Raw genomic sequence first — 25,478 nt, 5'->3', positions numbered from 1 at the left:
ATTTATCTGTTCACCCTGATGGACTGAAGGTCATCACTTTCCCCTCTTAAAGACAAAAACACAAGTCATATAGTGGGGAGGCCAGATGGCAGTGAGAGAGAGAATTCCCGCAACGCTCTGCTCTCGAGTGTTCGTGAAGGCGGTGACTTCAAGGGCAGCTAGCTGGGCGTTCCAATCCAGACCCTGATGAAGGCCTTCCAACTTGGGGTGAGTGCAGGTGAGGACCTGCCTCGGATGAGCCGGCCAGGCCACAGCAGGACCGGTGCCCAGTGGGGCGGAGTTACTAAGATCAGGCTTGGGGAGGGATTCGAGGAGAGGCGATGAGGCAAGGATGTGGAGCTTGGTAGAGGTGGGCTGGGTGGGCGCGCATCCCAACTCCGCCACTTAGAACGTTTCCCTCGGGTACCCTGGCAGGTCTCGGCACCCCAGGGCTGGCTCAGAGCCGCCGCCCCTCCTCTGCAGGCCGCGGGGTCCCAGGTGCTCCCCGCCCCCTCTCCGGGCTGCGGCGGCGGCGGCGCGGGGAAGAAGGAAGGACGGGCCAGGCGGCCGCGGCTTTCCCCTCCCACCGCCCGCCCGCGCGAGCTTCCCCGCGCCGCGCTCCCGCCGCAGCCGCGCTTCCCGGGCCGAGCGAGCGGGCGGGCGGACAAGGCCAGCGCGGGGCCGTCCGGCTTTCCTCCTCCCGCGGCGTCCTGGGGCGTCCTGCCACGATGGCCGAGGCTGAGCAGGGCTGAGCCACCGCCCGGAGCCCCCGGCCCCCTTGAGTCCCTGCCATGGCGAAGCAGTACGATGTGCTGTTCCGGCTGCTGCTGATCGGGGACTCTGGGGTGGGCAAGACCTGCCTGCTGTGCCGCTTCACCGACAACGAGTTCCACTCCTCGCACATCTCCACCATCGGTAAGGGGCGGTGGCCGGGGGGCCCCATCCTCCCACTTAGTGGCCCCTTCCCCTGCTTCCCATCCCCAGCCCGGGAGGGATATAGTACGCCCAACTAGGTAGAGGCAGTGGCTCCGGACGCCAGGGCGAGAGAATAAACGCAGGGAAGAGCGCCCCCGACTGGGGCGCTGAGCCTTAATTTCTGCGGGGGGGGTCCCTCTGCTTGCCGTCGGGGAGTAGGGGTGGGATTTCTGGCCTCTGTCTGGGGAGCGTTACCATCCAAACCGCGCAGATGGAGGCCAGGGTTCCTGAAGCTGAGGTGGCCAGAATCATAGCCAATAGAGAAGTGATATGCCCACAACCCAAACGAAGAGGGGAGGGAAAATGACCAGCGGAGAGACCAGTCACCAAGTCACTGAGGTACCCTTAATTCAGGGATTAGCTAATAATGTGCAGCTAAGCATGGATCAAAGGAACTGAGTTTCCAGGGCAGTTGTGAAGGTAAATCCACCATGTGGGACACCTGGAGGAGGACCGGGATAGAGGGGAGTCACAGTGCACAAATAAAGGAGACAGCAGAGGAAGCGCCTGTTTTGAAGGAGGATGGAGGGTCAGAAATGCTTTTGCAGACCATGGGGTCAGCAGATAGGCAGGACCCATCTTAGACCTATCTCTGATCTGGTAGAGTTGGAGCCTGTGATTAAAGGGACAAAGGGCTGGGTGGCTCCCTGGCAAGGCCATGAGGGTCACTGTTCTGAGTGTGGGTCAGTGGCCTCTGAGTCTTTTCTTCATAGGCAGTGAAAGACCCTCTCCTCCAGGAGGTCTGACTTGAGAGGATCCTACCTATCCGTGCACAGGTTCCAGGGTGCCACACTTGTCAGCTCTGGAGTAGCCTCATGACTCCTGGGAGAAACCACCTGCTGACCACCAGGTCATCCCGTTGGAATGCTCCCCCAAGCCTTGAGGCCCTATCTGCCTTTAGGGCAGAGGACAGCTCTCAGCTTCCTCTAGAGGATTCCTCCTCCCTCCTTCACACTCCTCCTCCAGCACAGTCCTTGCCAAGACAGAAGAGGGTGGGGGTAGATGCAGCCTAAAGGAACAGAGCCTTGTGGTTAAGAAGTAGGCATTGTCAGACATACCTGGAGGCCTTTCTTTGGGACAGCATGGCCTTAACTATGACTTGAGCCTCTGAGCTTTAGTGTGTGGTCTGTTGAATGGGTCTAATAATGAGACCTACCTCCTGGTCTGTTAGATTACACAAAATAATGTTTGTAAAGCACTTAGCATGAGTGGTAATGCTGGCTGAATGCTGATCACTGTTACTGTGGTAGTCCTCACTGAGCTCTTAGTGTCTCTTTCTTTGCTTTACTCTTTAAGGCACTTAGAGTCAGGGAACAAAACTTGTTCATATTTCTCAGTGGAGCTCTAAGGTTGGCTCCTAAGAGATCCAGGCACTTGGTTTGGGCCACTGTTTGAATGAAAAGCATTCCAAAGAGATAGGAAGGAGAGACAGACTGAGACTGAGACTGAGAGAGGCTGCCAGCCTCTCTGGAGCTTGGAGAAGCAGGTGTTGGGGAAAGGCAGGGGAGTGAGGCTGGGAGTGGCAAGGAAGCAGATGGGATATGAGGCAGCTTGCAGATGTGGGGACAAAGGGCAGCAGGTTACCACTACAGAAACTCACTGTGACTATTTTTGACATGGGCCTGGTGCCCGGAGCTGCTGAGCTATCTGCAGAGAGCAGAGGGTATTGAGGGGGGAGGGGTGCTTGGATTTTACCTGAAAAGCAGTGGTTTGCACCCTGGAGGTATGACCATATTCCAAGTCCTAGGGGTGACCTGGGTTCTTCCTGTTGAGGCTTCACTGGTTCCCATCACTTCAGAAGATCTCAGGATTCCTGTTTAGTGTGGGGGGAGTTAGCCTCCTCTAGGAGCTGTATCTTGCCCTCTTCTGATAAATCAGGGAACCCCTGCTTCTGAAATACCAGAATGGCCCTGCAGAGGCCATGCTTTCCTTAAAAGAAAAACATCCTGGGGCTGGAGAGATGGCTCAGTGGTTAAGAACACTGTTCTTGCAGAAGACTCGGTTTCGAATTCCAGCACCCACATGGCAGCTGGTAAGTGTCCGTAACTCCAGTCTAGGGGATCTGACAGTTTCTTCTGTCCTCCATGGGCATTGCACAACATGGGTACACTTACCTACATGCAGGCAATACACGCATTGCATACACATAAAATGAAAATAATAAAATATTTTTAAAAAGAAAAAAAAAAAAAAAGAAAGAAACATCCTTTGCCCCACACCTCTAATCACTAACCCATGTCTTTCTGCCTTGTGGCCTCCTTCAGACACCTTCTTCCTGCTTGTAGGTGAATGCTCACAGGGACTTTCTCAGAAACTGTCTGGGGTGTACCCCTATAGGAACAATGGTAAATCAATGAGTTGGCTGGTGTGTAGCTATACCTTGCCCTAGGTTTGGCATATTGTCCTAAAGTCTGTTCCTGAAGTTCCTTCTCTGTCATTGGCAGATGGCTGGGTCCCCCTTCCACACAGTGCACAGACTCCTTTAGGAGTCTGAAGTCCATGGAAGAGAAAGAACCCTGCCTGCCTTTCTTCACTCTAGCCTCTTCAAATTGGCCCCACTGGGTTTCTTTCTTTCCTTCTTTGTTTCTGGAGGAATTTGTACAAAATATTTTGTTATGTTTTTATTTTTCTTTTATGTGTATGAGTGCCCACAGAGGCCAGAAGAGGGTGTTGGGTCCCCTGGAACTGGAGTTACAGATGGTTGCTAGCCATCATGTGGGTGCTGGGAACCACACCCAGGTCCTCCGCAAGAGTAGCCAGTACTCTTAACTGCTGAGCCATCCCTCCACCCCTAGCCCCACTGGGTTTCTTAAGTGCTTTCTTATTTAAAGCTTACTAAGAGCTTGTGATTCTCCCCCATCTTTGACTGTGCTTCTCAGCATTAACTAAAACTGAAGGGAAAGAGTTGGATGGTCCAGAGAAGCTTTTTCCTTAGGTAATTTGGAAACTTTCCCAGGGAAGGGGTAGCCAGGAGACAAATCAAAGAGCCAAGGAAATGGGGGCTGCCGGGTCAGATTCATAATTTATCCATTAAGAAAATGTGTGTGCCCTGTGTGCTAGGCTTAGGAGATTCCATACTAGCCATTGACCTAGGCATCCTTCCTCGTTTGTTTTGTTTGTTTGCTTTGTGAATGGAGAAACAAGGTGATTCAATTATGCTGCCAAGACAAGAGTTCAGGTTCTTGGCTCATGTTGATATATATCACCGAGGCTGGTTCTTTTGTAATTTACTGTGTAGTCTATAGAAGAACCTGTAACATTCCATCATAGAGTCAGACAGGGAAACTGAGGCACCAACGGCTTCATCTTCATCCTTCTTGTCTCGGGCCTGCAGGTGACTCTGTAGCTAGATTCCCTTCCCATGCAGCTGTGCTCCCAGATGGGGGTTGGTACAGAAGGGATCAGTTCAGAGCTTTACGTTTTCTCCCTGCAGTTTCCTGACGAGACTACCTCATCTATTAATGTAATCAAGTATTCCTATGAAGTACCCTGTTAGGCATTTTAGTGACATTGCAGTCTACCTCACCCTGCCCGCAGAAGCCTATAATATACATTAGGAAGTAAGACACAGACAATGGAGAGCTATTGCCAAAATGAAATAACATATCAGAAAGTACTTCTGAAGCACTCTTCAGATAGAAGGGATTGATTACGACTGGACCACTGCTCCTAAGGAAGGCCTCACAGTCTTATCCATGTGAGATGTGCCATGAGGCAGCCAGTAAGTGGCCAAGGGACCAATGGGGGCTGTTGCCATTGGAGGTTAAAGAAGGAGAGAGGCTCCTGTGGAGTCCAACAGGCAGAGAAGGCTGAGGGTGGGCCCTGCGGTGTGGGCTGCCTGTGGGAGGGTTCCTGCAGTGGAAGGGAGCAGATGGAGCGATGTGAGCACAGATAACAGAGGTGTGAAGTGAGTGGGTGTCCATGGGACTCAGGGCAGTCTGGCTGTAGCACAAGGGAGTTTTTAGGAGAGAGAACATTCTTGTGTTCATCTCTGTCTCCCAAACTATAAGTACTTTGAGAATGAGAGCAAATCATTTGCCTCTTTGTTTTCATAGGCCTTAGTGCAAGGCCAGGCAACATCTCAACACCTGTGAGATAATAAATGTGGGGCCCAGTTGGCAGAAGCCATCAAGGACCTGGCCAGGGAAGAGGGGCTTGAGCCTAGCAATAGGAGAAAGGTGTTTTGCTCTGTTTTGAGCAGGGTATTCAAGATGTTAGCTGGAAGAGGAGGCAAAGACTTGAAGGCCCAGTCAGGCTGTGCTGATATCTGGGCTTTGGAAGAACCTCTCAGCTGTCTCCTTCCTGTTTCTTCTAGGGGCCATGCACCAAACCTGCACACAGTCACCTTTGTGATTTGGTTTCTCTCCAGAAATGGGAAGTGCCTGAAACCAATCAACTTGGCAACTTCTGAAAAAGTAGAGTCTCATGTGATCTGTGCTGTTTGCTCAGTATGTCCTACGTGTTGAGGGGACCTTCTGAATGATGGCCAAGTCTAGACTTCCCAGGAGTTGGTTTCTGCCCTCCCATCCTTTGGCCTCCCTAAGTATACTCACCTGGTCTCTGGGCCTTTTGTTTGAAAAGCCACCCTCAGGCTGCTCTCCTTTCCAGTGAGGAAGAGGCTGTGGCTTGTGACTTTCCCCTTGGACTGGATGAGATGCCTAAGGCTGGAGGCTGCTTTCTCTTGCTGCTGCGGTCTTATACTTTGGAAGTTCAACTGGAACTGACTCTGACTGCCCAAAGCAGGTGCTTGAGGTGACTGTGGGTGACTGTGGGGACAGGGATGTAGAAAGGATCAGAGGAGCTAGATCTGAGCCTGGACCTGAATGACCTAACAGACACTGGGCAAAGGCTTAGGCACTTTAACGTCAGGCTCTGCAGGTTTCTAGACTGAGGAGCTGGGTACAAATACAGTGTGATAGTAGTAGGGTCTGTGTGCTCCATTGTTTTATCAGATTTGAGCAGATCTAGGGCAGCCTGAGACTCCCTGCAGGGGCAGGCAGATCTTTGTGAGTTCAAGGCCAGACTGGTCTATACAGTGAGATCCAGGCCAGCTATAGAGAGACCCTGTCTCAAAAAGACCCCCCCCAAAAAAAAGTGATTAGTAGAATGAAAAAAGCCAGACAACAGACACATTCTCTATTGCCTTATCAGCCCCATGTCATTTACTCATTTAACATCTTTGCACTTAGTTCTGCATTTCCAAAATAAAAGACTCTTTCTTAATGGTTGCTACGAAGATTACAGAGGCTAATGGATCCAATGCTGTCACTCTTGCTATTCCTACCTCATCAGAAATGTTGTGGAGATGAGTAAAATGTCAGTAATGTGCTGTGATGTCATTCTGCCCATCGTTTGCAGACTCAGTCATTTGGGCACTATTTTGTGTGTGTGGTGCCGGTGCTAGCCGGCCAAGACGGACAGCACCTGAAAGGGGGAGTGAGGATTGAAAGAAAAAACAAGAGACAGAAAAGATACTTGGGAAGGCTGTCAGTAGAAACTGCAGCCCAGGTTTAGTTCAGCTCTGCCTTTTTATACAGAAGAACTCCATTAGTTTCAACAGCTGTTTTTCCCACCTGTATCTGAGGGTCAAGGAGCAGTCAAATACTTGTTTTGTGAGCTCTACCATATAAACACATTCCTCCTGATTTGGCAGATTAGGTACTGGTGTGCAAAACACAAACTCAGTAAACAAGCCTGCCACAGCTTATGTACATAATGGATTAATAGCTCCCAACAGTGTGGTATGTGTGTGTGGGTGCCCATGCAGGCCAGAGTCAACCTTGGGTATCAACCTTGGGTATCATACCTCAGTAGCTGTCCACCTTATTTTTTGAAACAGTCTCTCACTAGAACCTAGGGCTTGCTGATTTGTTTAGGCTCAGAAGCCCCGGGGAACTGCCTGTCTTCATCTCTCTAGTGCTGGAATTACAGGCATGGACTGCCACCCCCAACTTTATATAAATGAGAGTGTTGGGAATTGAACTCAAGTCTTCATGCTTATGTGGCAAGCACTTTACCAACTGAGCTGTCTTCCCAGCCTCATTTGGGCACTATGTGCTAGGAGGCACAGTGCTAAGGTTGGAGATACAATGATAAACAAATAGGCAGAAATCAGAGAGCTGTCTGACATTCCAGGCTCTGTGATTCATTTCAAGTTCTGTTCCACTGCTTCCAGCCCTGGGGTTGCCAGAGTCTGAAAGGAAGGGAGTAGTTAGTGTGGAGGTGGAGGAGGGAGAGTTAGGTAGCCAAGGAAGACAAAGGAGGCTTTGCCTCTGGCTGGGATCCCTGCCAGATGTCACCATGTCTCAGGCCTCTGTTCTTCCATCTCTTCCTCCCTCCTTTTGACAGAGGCACAGACCCAGCCTCCGGCCCTTTTCTCTAGGACATCATCCTGGAACCAGCACAGCTGAAACTTGTGGAAGGTATTGCCGATCTGCACATCTGCACCATGTTCACAGATCTACAGCCTTACCCATGTCTTTAAGCATCCATTCTCTTCTGCCTCCCTGAACTCCCTGATCTGTTCTTTCCTCTTCCTCCCCCCACCACCCCACTGCCCAGACAGGTTAGTAATGAGCTTTATAATGTGAAAGTCGATATTCGGCCATCACCCTCCCACCCTGATCACCAGGTCTTCTCAGAGTGCCTCTTTCTGTAATATAATATTTGTGCCTGTTTCCCTGTAAAACTGCCAGTTTTCTGAGCAAGCCTCTGACCTCTCCTTGGCTCTTCTGCCTGGTCAGTGAGTGCTGTCAAAGAGGGCGCAGGCTTCCTCCACACTTAATACCTCCTACTGAGGAAGAAAGAGCTAACTAACTATTCACCCTATTTTAGAACTAGGAAAACAGAACCCCATTACCGCACTCCAGATAACCAGTGACTCCTACCTTACTTGCAGGTGACCCAGACTATCCCCTTTCAGTTTCTCCAAACTGGCTTTTGGTGTGCCCTTCATCCTGGAAATGCCTTCCACAGGCTGCCAAGGGAAATCTCTCTCCTACAAGCCAAAGGGCAGAGGATGTGCACCACCACCCCATCCCCCACCCCCAGCATGGGGGTTCTGCTTTATCTTCATGCCCCCTGGGGGAAAGTCTGGGGACTAGGACAGAGAAATTCTGATGAGGATCTGGGAAGAAGGGATCTGAGTCTACCCTCATATTACTACTTTGATACAGATTTTCTAAGAACCCTGTGATGGGGCACTGTGATCTAGAGAGAGGGCCAGCACTTGGATATGAAATGTGGGCCATTCCCTGACTGCTCTTCCTTGATTAAAGTAGTCTCTTGGCTGCTCTTTTCTCCTGGCATGTTCTGACTTCATTCATTCATTCACTCACTTCCTCATTCATTGTTTTTCTTTCATGTATTCTACTTGGTTGAATACTGTTTAATGACCTGTTTTCTGGCAGGCAATAGAAGTTGAAATGAAGAAGATGCTGCTTTACTTTCTGGAGTGCACAGGGTCATTGGAAGTCAGGCTTCCAAATAACCAGAATATTATACAAACAGGGATGACATATTCTGATGCTTTGGACTTGCAAAAGAATGAGAAGTACCTCCTGGGGTTAGTAAAGGTTCACAGAAGAAGTGACATTTGAGAAGGATCCTAAAAGCAAAGTCATTTCCTCAGGGCAGGCATTAGAGGAAGGTGCTGGGGAGGAAATGCAATGGAGGCTGCTGGATTTGTTAGGGTCAAATCCTGAGTTCTCATTGTTGCATACATGTGCCCATGTGCATTTGTGAAGGTCCCCAGGAAAGCCAACAACCCACAAGAGTCTTTGCATGCTTTCTTACTTTGTAATAGAGGAAATAATAATGTTGCCCCTGCTCCCTTCTCTTTCTCTCCTGAGTTTTACCCAAATGTGCTCCTGCCTGAGGATGTTTGCTGCTTCCTCTGGCAGAGCCCTGGTCCTTCAGCTCTTCATTCTGTTGTATGCCCCTTGACCCTAATATCACCTCCTCTGAAAGGTCTTCTCTGGGCAGCCAACTAAAAGTAGCTGGCACACTCTCCTCACTCAACGCCATTATCTTGCTTTGGCTTCTTAGCTCTCATCACTCCCTGGGATGAGGTGCTGGTTTATTTCCTTAGTGTCTGTTCACTTCACTAGAATGGATGCTCTCGGAGAACAAGGCTGGATGTTTCACATTGTTTGCTGCTTGTTTAGGATTACCTAGCTTAGGTCCTGGCACACTGTAAGCATTTAATAGCTGTTCATTTGAACAAATGCGTGAATGAACAAGTGAATGAATGCATTTTCCTAGAGGTCTTTCACTCTCCTCTGAGGAATGTCACAGGATAGTAATGGGTTGTTGGTACTCATAAGAGAAGCACACTATGCCAGGCTGTGTGGAGCTGTGAGAGGAGGGGAGGAAGACTTCTGCAAGGGGTGAACTGTTTCTAGTAGCTTCTAGCTCCTTTGCTCAAGTGAATGTCATAGGAGAAACTCAGACATAGGAGGTTAGGAGGTAGCTGCTCCCATGATCTCCACGTGGGCGGAGTTCTCTGGCATATATAAGATGAGGGGTTGAGATTTCACACTAATGCCAGTGTTGCTTGGTAGTAGGGTAAGATGATGCTCATCAGCTTAGGCTGCTGAAGTGACCTTGCTAGAAAGACCACCCCAGCAACCAGAGTACCCTGGAGCAAGAAGCTTCTAGAGCTCAAGCCCTGGGACTATACATTCCATCCAGCCTCATGAAGGCCAGTATTTGGCAGGGAGACCTCAGGGCTCCCACAGACTGATCCTTCAGGCCTTCATGTGAAAATAAAGGCCTCCGGAATGATCACAGTTCCTGTATTAGTTATTTTTCTGTTGCCCTGACAAAACACCATGACCAAAAGCAATTTATAGATGAAAGCATTTATTTGGGCTTATGGTTCTAGAGAGATAAGATGCCATCACAGCAGGGCAGGATGGCAGCAAGCAGTGGTCATGGCTCTGGGAACAGGAAGCTGAGAGATCACATCTTCAACAGCAAACACAAAGCAGAGAGAGTGAACTGGAAGTGGGATGAGGCTATGAACTCTCAAAGCCACCTCCAGTGGCACACTTCCCCCAGAAGGCTCTACTTCCTAAAGATTCCATGACCCCCCCAAACAGCACCACCAGCTGGGGACCAAGTGTTCAAATACTGGAGCCTTTGGGGGGACATTTCTCATTCAAATCACCATAGTCCCTTTTGTTTCTTTTTAAATTTTTGGCTTAAAATAATTTTTTAAATTTATACAAGTGTTTTGCCTGCATGTATATTAAGTGCACCATGTATGTGCAGTACCCACAAAGGCCAGAAGAGGGCGTTACATACCGTGGAATCAGGGTTACAGTTGTTAGCTGCCTTGTGAGTACTGGAAACCAAATTTGAATCTTCTGCAAGAGCAACCAGTGTTCTTGACCACTGAGCCATGTCTCTAGCCCCAACTTAAAATAGTTTTTTAGGTGACTGATGAGATGGCTCAGCAGGTAAAGGCACCAGCCACTAAGACTGGTGACTCAGGTTCAATCCCTGGGACCCACATAGTGAAAGAGGAGAACTGACTTCTTCATGTTGTCCTCTGGCCTCCACACACATGCCATGGTACATGTGTGCACATGATAAATAATTCAAATTCATTATTATTGGTGTGTGTTTAAAAGTCATAGGACAACTTCGTGAAGTCAGTTCTCTCCTTCTATCTTCATGTGTGTTCTGGGGATTGAACTCATATTGTCAGGTTTGTGCAGCAAGCCTTTTTACCTGCTATGGCCTCCTAGCCCCCCTTTCACCATTGTCCTTCTATATGGGAAGGGAGCTGTGTGTGTGTGTGTGTGTGTGTGTGGTGTGCATGTGTGCATGTATTTGAGTTTTGAAAAAAGAACAGAGTACCATTCTGAAAACTCCAGAATTTCTGTGGTATACATCTGAATCAGAGCCTTTGATTCCAGTACTCCAGAGGTTAACTACAACCTTGGAGAGGCTGGAGAGATAGTGCAGCGATTAAGAACACTGACTGTTCTTCAGAAGACCCAGGTTCAAATCCCAGCACCTACATGGCAGCTAACAACTGTCTGTAACTCCAGTTCTAAGGGATCCTACGGTCTCTTCTGTCCTCCATGGGCATTGCACGACACGGGTACACTTACTTACATGCAGGCAATACATGTATACACATAAAATAAAAATAATAAATAAAATATTTAAATAAATAAATACAACCTTGGAGTGAGTTACAGGATCAGGGTTTCTGTCTGTCTAGATCAGAGCCCCTTCTTATATCTCTGCTTCCTGATACATCCAGAGCAAGATGGTGTGATGGTTGACTAATGCATTTGTTTTGAGAGTCTGCGTACACTCTTTCCCCAGAACAAAGCCAGTGTGAGGGACAGTCTGCAATTCCATAGAGGAGAAAGTGTGGTCCAGGAAAGTGTGATGTAAGAGTCACCAGACAGAAAGCAGAGGGATGCAAGTGGTGGGTTGGGACAAAATGTTCCCATCCTTTTCCTTTGCACAGTTGCTATGAGAGGCCGATGTGTGTCAGGATCCTTTGTCATGAATCATCTCTCTTTTTTTTTTCAGTCTCTTTTGAGACAGGGTCTCCCTGAAGCCCCAGTTGGCCCGGAACTGACTATGAAGACCAGGCTGGCCTTGAACTCACAGAGATCTGCCTGCCTCTGCCTCCCAAGTGCTGGGACTAAAGGTGTGCGCCACCACGCCTGGCTTCATGAATCCTCTCTTGAGCTTAGTCTCTGTGCTCTCCCTCTGTGTTATCCCCCACCCCCATGTCCCTTAGTTAGAGGTGAATAGCATAATCAGTTTTCTGAGAATTTTTTTTTGCTGAGAAAGAGTTTTGAAATGGCAATTACTATGGTGTCTTGTATGGTGTGGCACAATCAGATAGCCACCTCCCTACAGGGTCTGCCTTTACCTAAAGCTCTGTTGGTATTGCTCAGGGTGATCTGTTTGGAAGTGACTCCTATCACAACCTGTAGGAGCTGCACATGTCCAGTACATGCTGGTTTCCTGCTGAGGTGGAGAATCAGGGCATTGTGGGACTGGTACCTGGTAACTGGAGCTAGCATTGCCCCAGAGATTGGGTGTCTGCCTTGGGTTTCAGGTGTATTAAATTGTTCCTTATGTGGAGTCTCATTGCTAATGAAAAGGCTCAGGTCACGCTGCTGGTCCTTTGGGCTGTGGTTGATCATGGTGATAACATTTGGCATCCAAAGGCAGCCCTGTTTCCACCCAAGCATGTGGCATTGGTGGACAGGCAAGCTGGCACCTGATATTAACCCCATGAGGTGCTGGCTGGAGGGAAGCAGCTGCTCACTGGCACAGCCGAACTTTGCCAGACTCTGAGAACCCTCTGGGTTCCACAGTGAGTGGCCTCTTCCCTTTTTGCCTTGCCCCTCTTCTCCTCCCCAGCAGCAACCCTTCTCTGGAGTTCTTTCTGTCCCCCAGGCTGTGACTCTTGTCTTCTATTCTAGTTTGCTTTCTGTTGCTGTGATTAAACACTTTGACCAAAAAAACCACTTGGGGAATGGAAAAGGTTTATTTGCCTTACACTTCCAAGTCACAGTCCATCGTTGAAGGAAGTCAGGGCAGGACCTGAAGCAAAAACCATGGAAGAACACTGTTTACCCACTAGCTCACAGATTCATGTTCAGCTAGCTTTTATGTACAACCCAGGCCCACATGCCTAGGGATGGTACTGCTCACAGTGGGCTGGGCCCTCCCACATCAATCATTAACCAAGACAATCTCACAGATGTGAACACAGGCCAGTCTGTCGAAGGGAAGTCTTCAACTGAGGTTCACTCTTCCCTGATGACTCTAGGTTGTGTCAACTTGACAATAAAGACTAACCAGGACAATTTCCAATCTCATCCTCCCCCAAGGGATATTGATAAGGTCTTCAGTTAACATTTCATAAAGCCCAATGCCAGATTCTGTTATGACTTTTGGAATTTATCTTAAAAATCACAAAAATCTTGTGACATTGAGTTTATCCATCTCCACTGAACAGGTGAGACGCTGAGGTCTAGAGAGGTCACTAGTGGTAAATGCAGGATTGGAAACAAACTCTGACTACCCACTGTGCCCTCGCTTGTTTTCTAAGGGCTGTCCTTGGAGGCAGGCAGATGGCAGTGGGAAGGAGTGCTAGGCCTGGATGTGCCCTGCTGCCTTCTTTCCCATCTTCACCTCTACTGCTAGACTGCAGACATGGTAAGCCCTGAGGAGATTCTAGGGAGCTAATGAGCCCAAGCCATCTCTCCTGTCTATCCCTGTGTTCTGCCCCAGACCTCGGTACCCAGAGAAGAACCTTGATTGTCTTTCTAGTGTCTGATGTCACTGTACTCTGCTCTGGCAATCCCTGGAGGTTGCTGTGGGAGACCGCTACTTGGAGGTGGAGGCTGTGCAGCCAGGACCCAGCAGGAAGCGGTCTGGAGCTGCCTAGGCCACAGTCACATAGTGAGGGAGCACCATCCATAGGTGTCCAGTGCCTGGCACTGTTACTTAACTGAGGATTTTCTTGTCAATGTCTATGAGGTGTTCAGATGGTGGGAAATGTGCCTCTGCTTTTAAGCCACAGGCACCTGCCCCTCCTTATACTCTCTGGAATGAGACTTTATGCTTGGTTACTATGCTTATATAGAGACAGAGATTTAAAAAGCAAAGCAGTCAACATTAGCAATAACAAAAACAAAAACCCTTAAACAAAATATGTCCTCTGCCTTATATCTAGATAGGACTAGAAGACAAACAGTAGGAGGCAGAAAGGACAGGGAACATTGTTTTACAAGTCTTCTAAACCCCATAGTTTAAGCATTGCCTACCAGCATGGGGAGCCATTAGGCAGCCCTGGATTCCTCTGAAAGTCCTGAGGCACACTCTTAGGTGTCACTAAGCAAAGTGGCACAACTACGAAGACCCAGGAGCTGAACTTAGAAGCCTGATCTAAACTGACCGTAGCCCCCACTCTACTAGCATGTTTGTTACACATCCCTGCTCCCCCTCTGATCATCTTTTTGCTTCGTATTCCTTCTCATATGACCTGGAAAGACCATATGTCCATCTGAAGGGATCTAGCCTTTTTTTTTGGCTTTCTTTCAAAGAGACTACCTAAGAGTTATGTTGTCTGGGCTATTCTTGAACTGCTGAGCTTAAGTAATTCTCCTGTTCGGCCTGCCAAATAAGCTGGGACTACAAGTGTGTGTCATTGTGCTGGCTTGGAGGGAGTCTGACATCAAGGTACGCATAGATTTAGTATCTAGTGAGGGCTCACTGCTGCAACTGGCTTGAAGTTAGTTAGCTAACCTCCCTTGCCCTTGTTGGCTAGGTTACATTGTGAGTCCCAGGCAAACCCACCAATTGTTTAGTCAAGAGCTACTTCTCCATAAAGAGCAGGCTGCACTGCGCTTCTGGACCCTATGTTTTAGGGACACAGGAGTTCCAGTCAGGGTAAGGAACCTGGGCTTATTGTAAGCATTTACTCTCTCAAAGAATGAGGGCTCCCTGAAGTGCTATAGTGGGTGTCTTAGTGAGGAATGCTATATAACAAAGTACCTTTGGCCAATAATTGTTTTAAGGATTTATTTGTTTTTATTTTATGTGTATGAGTGTTTGTCTGTGTATATGTATGTATACCACATGCATACCTAGTTCCCATGAAGACCAGAAGATGGCATCAGATCCCCTGGAACTTGAGCTGTGAGCTACCACGTAGATGTTGGGAACCGAACCCAGATCTTCTGTAAGAGCAGCAAATGTCCTTAACCATTGAGCCATCTCTCCAGTCCCTGGCCAGTAATTTACAAACACTAGAGATGTATTGTTCAAGGGTCTGGGAAGTCTGATATCAAGGTGTGAGCAGATTCAGTGTCTACACTGCTACAAAGAAGGTACCTTCTAGTTGTGTCCTCCCATGGCAGAGGGCAGAAAGAGATAACAAATTCCCCAAGGTCTCTTTTTATAAGGGCGCGAATCTCATACATGAGAGCCCTGCCTGCGTGATCTCATTACCTTCCCAAAGCTACACCTTGAACATCATTCATTTCAGCATAGCAGTGAACTTGCTCTATGTGTGCCCACTACCTCATTTCTAAGTGCCTCAAACCATCTAAGTATGAGTAAAGAGGCAATGAGATTCCTCAGCCTCAAAGAGTTAGAAACCACTGGTTTCCACTGGAAATCACTGGCTGAGTCAGGATCACCCTGGGTAGGTTTTAAGAGACTGGATTTCTAGTTCTGGATACAGCTACAGGATGAGGGACATGAAAAGTTGGTCTCTAGGAGCCTCACTATAGCAATATCCACACTTACCTACTTTACTGGGATTCTGTAGCTAAGAAATATATATATATATATACACACACACACACACACACACACACACATATGTATGTATAAAATTTTGGGAAGGTTATTTTTGAGACAGGGTCTCCCTGTAGCCCTCAGCTGGCCTGAAACTCACTATGTAGACCAGGCTAGCCTCAAACTCACAGAGTTCCACCTGCTTCTGCTGGAATTAAAGGTGTGCACCAGTACACATAGTGAGATGTTATTATAAAGGCAAGTATTATTATGAGCCTTGAGTATGGTTCTGCTTAGAGATTGGCTAGATGGAGTGTCAGTGTATGTAAGATTGGGTGGGTGTGACCTTAAGACCTTTGCATCTCTAAAGTTCCTTCATGAGGTTCCAAGCTAGTTCCTAACATAGCAAGAGTAGTGAGCAATGAGGGGCTAAACAGTGTAGTCCCTTCTCTATCAGGGCTCTCAAGTTTGTTGTCTTGACTGCTCCAAGGAGCCATTATTCAGCACAGGGAAGATAGGAGTGGGAAACTCTACATTCATTGTTTACAACCCATAACAAACCTTAGCAGTCAAGTGATATTCTTATGACTTGCCCACAGACATACAATAAGTGTCCAACTCAGGACACATATAATAAGTGTTCAACTTAGGCCTTTCTGACTCCAGTGTTGACCAATGTTTCTTCCCTACATTATGTGCTCAGACTTCCCTCCAGCTAACTTCCCACCACCCCCTACACAGTGCTGTTAAAAATGTGGTTTCTGGGTCTCACTTAAATTATGACTCAGTAGATTTAAGCAAGGCGAGGTAGATGTATTTCTTCTTTTTAAAAAAAAATTTACTATTTATATTTTAAGGTAGATGCATTAAATGAAAAAGAAATGCCTTGGGTAATTCTAAATTTAGTTGAGGATCTGCAAAGCAGCACACTTTGAAAGGAGACTGCCCATGTGGCCTCTCTTGAGATAAAACTTTTGCTCCATTGTAGCTGGCAAATTTAAGGATGTATGCGACTCTCCTGAGAGCTTGTTGAAACAGACTGCTGGGCCTAACACCTCTGGGAGCCTGACTCTCTTAAGTCTGAAGCAGGAGCCAAGCATCTGCCTTTCTGACAAACAGGATGATGCTGGATCAGACCTTTTTTTTTTTTTTTTTTTTAAAGATTAAAACAATTATGTGTATGAGTGTTTTGCCTACAAGTATGTAAGTGCAGCATGTGCATGCCTGGTACCCAGGGAGGCCAGAAGAGGCTGTAGGGTTTCCTAGAACTGGAGTTAAGGACAGGGCCTAGCTGCTATGTGGGTACTGAACTCTGGTTCTGGAAGAGCAGTAGGTGCTCTTAACTACTGAGCCATATCTACAGCCCCTGCCATCTGCCTTTGTGACAAGTCCAGGATGAATCAGATGCTGCAGGTCCAGGGACATACTTTGGAAACCACTGTCCTATGAGCTTGCTGGTCACAAGTATGATCATGATCTGGAAGCCTGATGCCGCTTCTCAGGCTTTATCTGACACCTACTGAATTCAAATCTGCAGTTTATCACAATCTCCAAGTGATTTGCATGCACCTTAACAATGTCTTAGGGCAGCTGAAGTAGAGCAAACCCTGGAGGGTGGAGGTAGATGGAGAACATTTCTTCTTCCCATGCATACAAAAGAAGTAATGAAGAGGGGCTTAGCATTAGGAGGGTGGGCACTCAGAAGGGAGGGCGGCTGAGAGACAAGATCTGGAAAAGATAGAGGAGTCTTCTATAAGGAAGGAAGAGCTGGGTGGGCCCCAGATGAAAGGCTGTGGAGAGGCATTCTGTTGAGAGCCAGCATGTGGGAGGGCGCATTGGGGCCGAAGTCTTCAGCAGGGGCAGTGGCCTGGGAATGCCATAGGTGAGCACACATCTGATAAATAGCTGGCTGAACTGCTGGGAGGGCCAAAAGGGGAAAGCATGAGACTGCTGGGGACTCAGTCAAGCCAATGTTTTGACTCTGCCCTGCAGAGTGAAAAAAAAACAACCACACAGGAGAGGGTAAGGGTCAGAGTCAGCACAGGGTACTGCAGGCCAGGGTCCCATGGGTAAGCTGGACACAGTAGAAGGTTCAGTGTGTATAGAGACATAGAATAGAAAGACTACACATCATTGGAGATCCTTGGGCTATTATATTTTATATTTAAAGAAAAAAGGCAGGGAAAAATCCTTCAGGAGACATATCAATGCATACAAGTAAGCCAAAAGGAAGCACATTATTTTTCAGACACATAAATGTTGAGCTGGTCAATAGGGCTTGTGTTGCAGGATAATGCACGAATGGGGCTGGGGTGCTGGGAGCCCCAGAATTGCCCAGCCTTGACTCCAGCCCATGCAACTACAGAGTGAGATGGAGGTAAACAGAAATTAAACTCCAGTGCCAATAGAGTTCCACATCTGCTGGTCCTTTCTGCCCCTTCTAACAGCTTTAATGGCACCTTCCCTCCCCTCTTCTCACACAAGGAAAAAGTCTCCTTAATATTGGAAGCTCCTCTGTCAGATAGCCCTTTCTTCTCAAGGACCCACAGGGAACCAGGAAATGAAGCATAGTGAATGCTTCTGCTTTAGTTAACTAAACTAAACTTGCTGTGACAAAATACCTGGCAAAACAATTAGAGGAAAAAAGGGTTTCTTTTGGCTCACAGTTTGAGGGCACAGTCTATCATTGTGATAGCTTGAAAGAGAATGTCTCTTGTAGGCCTCAAGTATTTGGACAAAGCTCATGGGGGCAGGGGGCTTGCGGGATTTCTAGTCACTTTCTGCTTCCTGTGCCTGCTTGAAAATGTGAGTGTTTAGCTTCTGCTGCTCCTGCTTTGGCCACCTCACCATGGCTCCCCACCATGTTGGACTCTAATCCTTCTGGAACCTGGAACTGTAAGCTTACATAAACTCTTTCCTATAAGTTCCCTTGGTCACAGCAATAGAAAAGTAACTAATACAGTCGTGGTAGGGAAGGCATGTGGCAGAAGCTTGAGGCAGCTGATCACATCTTATCTGCAGTCAGGAAGCAGAGGGAGATGAACCTTCCTACTCCAGCCCATGGAATAGTACCACCCACATTTAGGGTGGGTCTTCCCACCTCAGTTAATACAATCTAGAAGCTCCTTTACAGACATGCCTAGAGGTTTGTCTCAGGTGATTCTAGATCCTGTCAAGTGGACAATATTAATCATGACAGCTCCCATGCTAACATACAACTCTCCTCTCATTCCTCCAAGAAATAGCATAAGGGGCAGCATACATTCAACAAACAGACCTGGGTTTGAAACTGCCGCATACAGTGCCATCCTTGGGCTAGCTACTTGCATCTCTGGGCCTTTGTTTGTTTTCTGCTAACTTTTGTAAAGGAAGGAACCATATGTCTTTTTTTGGTGCTCTGTCCACATTGAGAACTGTGCAGGACACGTAGTAAATTTTCATACATGTTTATGTATGAAGGAACTAAATCTTATATCCTCTCTCCTATGACTTACTTTATGTAAGGCACTATTCTTGATCAGACTTGTGTGAGGATGAGCTGGATTTGTTATAAGGAAAATTTCTTGCTCTTGAAAGATGGTACCATACATTTAAACAAGAACTTCTTGATTATCCTTTATGCCAGGTTCTGGGGAGAAGCCAATTCCTTATAACTGTTTGTCCAAGGAAGGAGGAACCGTGTTATTGCCTCCCACTAGAGCCAGGTGTTCCCCTCCTTTCCTCCTTTCATCCTCTTCCTCTTTGTCACCCTTTCTCTTTACACAGAGAAGAATGCCATTTGGAAAAGTACAGCTCAATAGGTATGAATCAGCTTGGGCAGGCGAGAAATGATTCATGTCTGACCAGCTTGATTTAGTTCAGGTCATCCATTCTGAGTCCTTTTCTCTCTTCTAATTAAACGATGATTGTTCTTGATGGTGGGAGGGAAGAGACTGAATTTAATGTCTGTATTTATGGAAGGCTGGGGACAGGAGATATAAGGGAACATGTTTTCCTACTAGGCAGAGCCCTGGTATGGAGATAGGATGGCAGTGGTGTTGGGAATGCTGATGCTCTTGGGATCTTCTGGGCTGGCTCTGCAGCTGGTGATGGATAGTCTATGACCCTGCCTTTCTCCTTTTTCCCAGCTGAAAACTATGGCTCACCCTGCCCCCCATGACCTGCCTCTGGAGAATACATGAACACTTCAATTTAATTGTCCTACTAGACCTAGCTGTAGAATCACTGGGCACAGTGCCTGGGCACAGTCAGGAGTAGGGAGAGCGTGGTGATCAAAGCATCCCTCCTTGTCTATCAGCACTCACAGTTAAGCCTGTTGCTGCTGATGGTGCTGACTTTTCGTACTGTAAATTTCCTCGGACGTTTGTGCTCTGGGGTGGTTTGCCAAATCCTTGAGTCTCCTGTGACTATGGCAGCTTAGCTCCTTCGAGCCTTGGGTAGAAAAATCTGAGAACTCTGGGCTTCCCATGCCTTCCCCAGGACATGCCATGCCACTGCTTCTTCCTTAAGCATTTGACAGTCCTGGCACCTGCTACATGCTAGGCATTGCACTAGGTCATGATAGCTGCAGCAGAGTGTGCAGGCAGATGCCTCCACATTTGGTCTTCTCAGCAACCCTAAGACAGGATTTGTAATGTTCTTACTTTTTACAGCCAAGGCAATTGAAGATTGGAGAAGCAAGGCACCCAGTATAGCTACAACTTAAGTGGACACACCATTCAAATCTGTAGACAACTCCTACAGTCAGCTTAGGGGTTAAAGTGTTAGAGAAGGTGCTTGCCTCATGTCCTCTTTTTCTTTTTTTTTTTTTTTTTTTTTTTTTTTTTTTTTTTGTCTTTTTGAGACAGGGTCTCCCTGTAGTCCTAGAACTCACTATGTAGACCAGGCTGGGCTTGAACTCAGAGAGATCTGCCTGCCTCTGCCTCCTGAGTATAGGATTAAAGGTGTGCGCCACCACGACCAGTGATCTCATGACACCTCTTTGTCACCTTAAATCAAAAGGAAATCCCTTCCATGTGATGTCTTGGGCCATCTTAGAGCATGCCTTTCCTAACTTTTGTGCTTGCTTTCTCCAGGTGTTGACTTTAAGATGAAGACCATAGAGGTTGATGGCATCAAAGTGCGGATACAGATTTGGTGAGTTGGGTAGTAGGAGGAGGGAGGCAAAGAGGGAAGATTATGGGTCGTTCCTTGTCTCCAGTGTCATTTGTAAAATCTGTAGCCTTCATCTGGGATAACTGGATACCTTAGGATGAGCTAGATTAAAGTCCCTATCCCTTGTTTCTATGCAATTGATCGAAGTCACCAAAGGGGAGGAATTGGAAGTTAGTAAAATAACTGTGTGTGCTTCTCTGAGAATTAGGCTTTACGCTGGAGCAGTGCAACATTGTGGTTAAGACTGGAAGGATGGAAGCTTCCAGTTTTAAGTCCTAAGAAACCATATCTTAGGTTGGGACTGTGGTAAGAGAGCCTCAGTACTGTATGGTGCAGTTTTCACCAGGGGCCACCAAGGGCTGCTGTGGCCCTCTGGCCTAAAGGTCTTGGAGGCCCTGTCTTAGCCAGTTTATGGTGCTACCTCCCAATCCCAGCCCATGGTCCCATGGGCATTTGGGGGGTGTTGCAAATCCTCCGGTCTGGCCAAGCCTGGCCTGCAGTGGCTAAAGTCTAGGGAACTGTCCAAGTCTCAGTTACATTTTGGGTTCTGGTACAAACACAGTTGTCAGGAGAGGCCCTGCAAGTGCCAAGGACCAGGCCTCTCACTGCAGTTGGATGTGTTTGGATCTCCTTGGGATCAGAGCACTGCTGATTTTTACCCTACAACTCTCCAGTTTTTCCTGTGAGGGCACAGGGACTCCCTGTTCCTGCTGCTCCCTCATCATCTGCCCCTATGGTCCCTTCTCGAAGGACTGGCTTTCTATTGCAGGGACACAGCAGGGCAGGAGAGATACCAGACCATCACAAAGCAGTACTATCGACGGGCCCAGGTAAGCAACCACTTAAGGGTTAGAGCTGGGAAGCTGCCACCCACACTCCCAGCACTGGGTGTTTGAGATGCCTATGTCACTGAACTCTGAAGTAGGGCCCTCAGATTGCCTACTGGGGAACCTCACTAATTATTCATTCCTCAGTTATTCCAAGATCACTTACTGTAGCTGGGTTCCTCACTCTCACAGCTTCTACCCTCCACCCCGGGCCAAAGACCCAGGTCACAGTATGTGAAGAGCTCAGTGTCGACCTACAAATGGCAGCTGTGGAAATCTGAGAAAGAAGGAAACATGTCTAGATGTTGAGGGGTCCTCATTGTAAGCAGGGGGAAGGGAGAGTGGGCCCAACATGTAAGGCCCACCCTTCTAGCCCTGTAACTGTACATTCTTTCTGTGCTCATCTTCCTCCCCCATCTCTTTCTCTCTCTTTTTCTCTCTCAGGGAATATTTTTAGTCTACGACATTAGCAGTGAGCGCTCTTACCAACACATCATGAAGTGGGTCAGTGACGTGGATGAGGTAGGAGATAGCACCTCACTGAGGGGTGGGTGGGGAAAGGGTATCTTAGGGAAAGACAGGACAAGGGCAAGATGGGAAGGGTTGAAGTGCTAAGGGTTGGCCTATAAATTTTGCCTTCCATAGCCCTGTATGAAGACCTCTGGGTAAGTCATGTGAAAAAAGCTGAAGTTTCTATGTACTCATACTCTGTACCCCAGCAGTGTCTTTCCCAGAAATGCATTCATTCTAAGACTACCCTATGGGCAGCTTCCTTCCTGAAACCTCAGGACCAGGTGGAATTGCAAGTCTGGCTTTTTAGACCTGCAGAGCCATTTCAGCTTCTGTGGGTCCCCAGTCCCTCATTTGTTAAATAAAGGCTCCACTAAGTCTAGTGTCCTTTGTAGCTCAGATATCATCAGTATTAGCCAATGTCTTCTACCCTCAGCTGTCCCTGTGACACTCTGGGGGGTCACCCATGGTATGGTAGTCCTGCCAATACTCCATTCCAAGATTCACAATGGAAGCTTATAACTCAAATAGTGCCAGACCCTTTGTATGCTAGTTTTTCCTACTCATGCATACCTGTGACAAATATTTCTAAATTATACATAGTAAAAGATTTAAGAATAATAATAAAATAGTAAAATTATAATGTTCTATTACTTAAGAATTATTTATCAGCTGGGCATGATGGCACATGCCATTAGTCCCAGGACTCGGGAGGCAGAGGCAGGCAGATCTTTATGAGTTCAAGGTCAGCCTGGTCTACATAGTGAGTTCCAGGCCAGCTGGGGCTACAGGGAGACCCTGTCTTGAAAAAATAATAAATAAATAAATAAATAAATAAATAAATAATACAAAGTTTTAAAAAAGAATTATTTCTAGAATTTTACATTTACTATCTTTAGATGATGGTTGACTGCAGGTCATAGAAAAAGTAGAACACAAAACCATAGATGGTAGTAGTGGGGGGGACTTCTGTACTTTTTGAGCCTGTTACCTATGCTCAGTAAGCTCACTCTGTCCCTGGAGCTCTTAAACTTGGTGGTAGTTAGAAGCCAGTGGAGAGGGTATAGGGGAGATGGAAAGCAAAGGGGAGCACTCACTTGCAGGTCTGTCTTCATTTTGTCCCCAGTATGCACCAGAAGGAGTCCAGAAGATCCTCATTGGGAATAAGGCCGATGAAGAGCAGAAACGGCAGGTGGGACGGGAGCAAGGGCAGCAGGTAAGTAGAGTCCACTTGTCAGGTCTGTGGTACTTCCATGGCCTGTCCTGAGAGGAACAGGAATGTGCTCACCATCATCAGCTTCTCTCCCATATCCCACAGCATCCTCAAACAGTGGAGAGTTGACATCCTTGAGAGTTTGCTCTCGGCTCCTCAGGACAATGATGGGGTCCATACAGGAAAAAAATTCCTCTTAGGCAATAACTCTAGCAGGTCCAAGCCCCCTTAAGCAGGATTATCCTTTGCTCAAGAGATCATCTCTGTATTGGTGACAAGAAAAAACTTCAGGTTGCTGACATCTTGTTTAACAGCATCTACGTTTTACAGTTAGGGACAGGATCTCCCACTCCACCCTCTTCCATACCTCGACTTCCTAATTCCTGATACTTGGAAGGAGGTGGAAAAGAAAGTGAGGGAATAAAGGTAGCCAGGTAGAGAAGCCTCGGGTCAGAAAGGGTCAGAGATGGTGCTGAGTGAGTATCTAAGCATGCAGGGAGACCATATTCCCAGGGAACAAGAGAAAGATTGATATTCTGAGACAAGAGTCATCTGCTCACTCTGAGTGCCTCAAAAGTTTTTTCTGTTCCACTAGAGTCAATAGCATCCCATTAGTCCTTAAAATAAAATGGATTTTTTTTTTGGCATAAAAAATAATGCATGGTTATTGGAAAAGTGAAAGTAGAGGCAAACCCTACAAGAATAGCAGTTTTTGTTGAGCACTGTGTATGTGGCACTGTGGTAAGTGCTCTTAGATGTATGACCCCATTTAATCAGTCCACAACCCTGGATAACAGACACTATCATTCCCCTTTAATAGAGGATGAAGCTAGGGCTCGGAGAGAACATTAATAATAATTTGTTCAGAGTCTTATAGCTGTTGGTATTCTAGTCTGGGGTCTGTTGGACCCAAAGCCCATGTTTCTCATTTATATGTCACATTTTGGTGTCTTTGTGTTGTTCTGATATAGTGGGTTGTGAGGTGTGTGTAGGTGGTATGTGTGTGGTTTGTGTGTGGTATATGGGTGTGTAGGTGGTGTGTGTGTGTGTGTGTGTGTGTGTGTCTGTTGGGACTTGGATGAATAGGGTATATTGGTGGAATATCTTGTCCTGTTCTCTGCCAGCCTATGTCTTAGAAAGAATGCCTAGTGTCTTGAGAAGTGATGCACTCAGAGTGGCTGTCTCAACACAGCATGATCTGTGAGTGCCATGGCAGAAGCATGTGCCAGGTGGTGTGGGCATCGCCCTCCCCTCACTGACTCTCTTTCAGAAATGTCCTTGTCTTGCAGCTGGCTAAGGAGTATGGCATGGACTTCTATGAAACAAGTGCCTGCACCAACCTCAATATCAAAGAGGTGAGGACACTGGGGACCACTGACGTATCTCTGGCTGAGCCCAGCAGAGTGGGGTGGTGAGAAGAGATGGCAGACTGTAACCAAGATAGGATGAGAGGCCCCTCCCACTCATGCAGTTGAAGGATTGCCAGAGATAGAGAAGGGGACTAGACTAACTACTAACTTGTGCCCCTTGGCTTCCCAGTCCTTCACGCGCCTGACGGAGCTGGTGCTGCAGGCCCACAGAAAAGAGCTGGATGGTCTCCGGACATGTGCGAGCAATGAGTTGGCACTGGCAGAGCTTGAGGAGGAGGAAGGCAAACCCGAGGGCCCAGCAAACTCTTCAAAGACATGCTGGTGCTGAGGGTCCTGCATGGGGAATCCCCACACAACCCCCTTCCCTCGGGAGGCATGTGGAAGCAGGGGAGTCTGGGCTTTGCCCACTGCTGTCCTCTCGTTTGATGACCCTGTTGAAAATCAGTAGCCGCTGCTTCCCCGCCTGGTCTTGTGAGCAGCTCTGCTGTGGTCTCTGAGCAGCCTCTGCCCCCTGCCCCTCTACCCTGGAGTGGTATCCTTCAGCCTGTTTCCCAGCCACAGGCCTGCTGTGACCCCAGAATGTGCTGCGACCACCATCTCACCACCCCCAAGCTCCTGGGACAATGGCCAAGGCCGGAGCCAAGACCACTTAAAGCCTCCTTTCTCAGTGCATCTTGTCTCCTCTCTGCTCCTGCCCTGCCCCCCAACTTCCTCCAGCACCTTTGTCCAGCGTGCTTGTATCCAAGTCTCTCCTCCCCTTTTGCCTATGTGTCTGCTGAGTGGCTGCTAGTGCAGCTCCTTCCTTTCTCCCTAACTCTGTCTAAGGGAATGGACCCAGGCTCTGCCCCAGGGAGGATAACCCACCCTGCTCTGGGGTAGGCCAAAGGCTAAGGGTGCTTCTTTCTCTGCCCCACCCCATCACCCCTCCTTGTGCCAAGGGCCTGCCTCCCCAGTGACCTGGGAAAGTGGAACACTGAAGTAGGAAGGAAACAGCGCCCGGTGGTCCTCAAGCCTGGGCTGGCCTATCTCTGCCTTCTCCTTTTGCTGGAGCTTTGGCCTTGCTTGGCTGCCTTCATGCCTCTGAGGGGAACTGAGCTCAGAGGCAGGCACTTTAGAGGAGAAAAAAAAAAAAAAGAGGGGGGGGAGGGGAAAAAAAATCAC

General features: G+C 47.8%; 1 protein-coding gene across 1 annotated transcript; it reads left to right on the top strand.

The window, feature by feature from the left end:
- On the top strand, positions 1-25,449 carry Rab15 (RAB15, member RAS oncogene family). Its single transcript, XM_008852131.3, has 7 exons — positions 1-894; positions 20,319-20,379; positions 21,167-21,227; positions 21,669-21,746; positions 22,861-22,950; positions 24,237-24,302; positions 24,487-25,449. The coding sequence occupies exons 1-7, from the start codon at positions 771-773 to the stop codon at positions 24,643-24,645; spliced, it is 639 nt and encodes a 212-aa protein (XP_008850353.1). The 5' UTR covers positions 1-770; the 3' UTR covers positions 24,646-25,449.
- Positions 25,450-25,478: the final 29 nt, after the last annotated feature.

This window comes from Nannospalax galili, unplaced genomic scaffold (genome assembly GCF_000622305.1).
Source record: "Nannospalax galili isolate Female #2095 unplaced genomic scaffold, S.galili_v1.0 scaffold285, whole genome shotgun sequence".
NCBI lineage: Eukaryota > Metazoa > Chordata > Mammalia > Rodentia > Spalacidae > Nannospalax > Nannospalax galili.
This window is presented reverse-complemented; position numbering and strand designations above follow the sequence as displayed.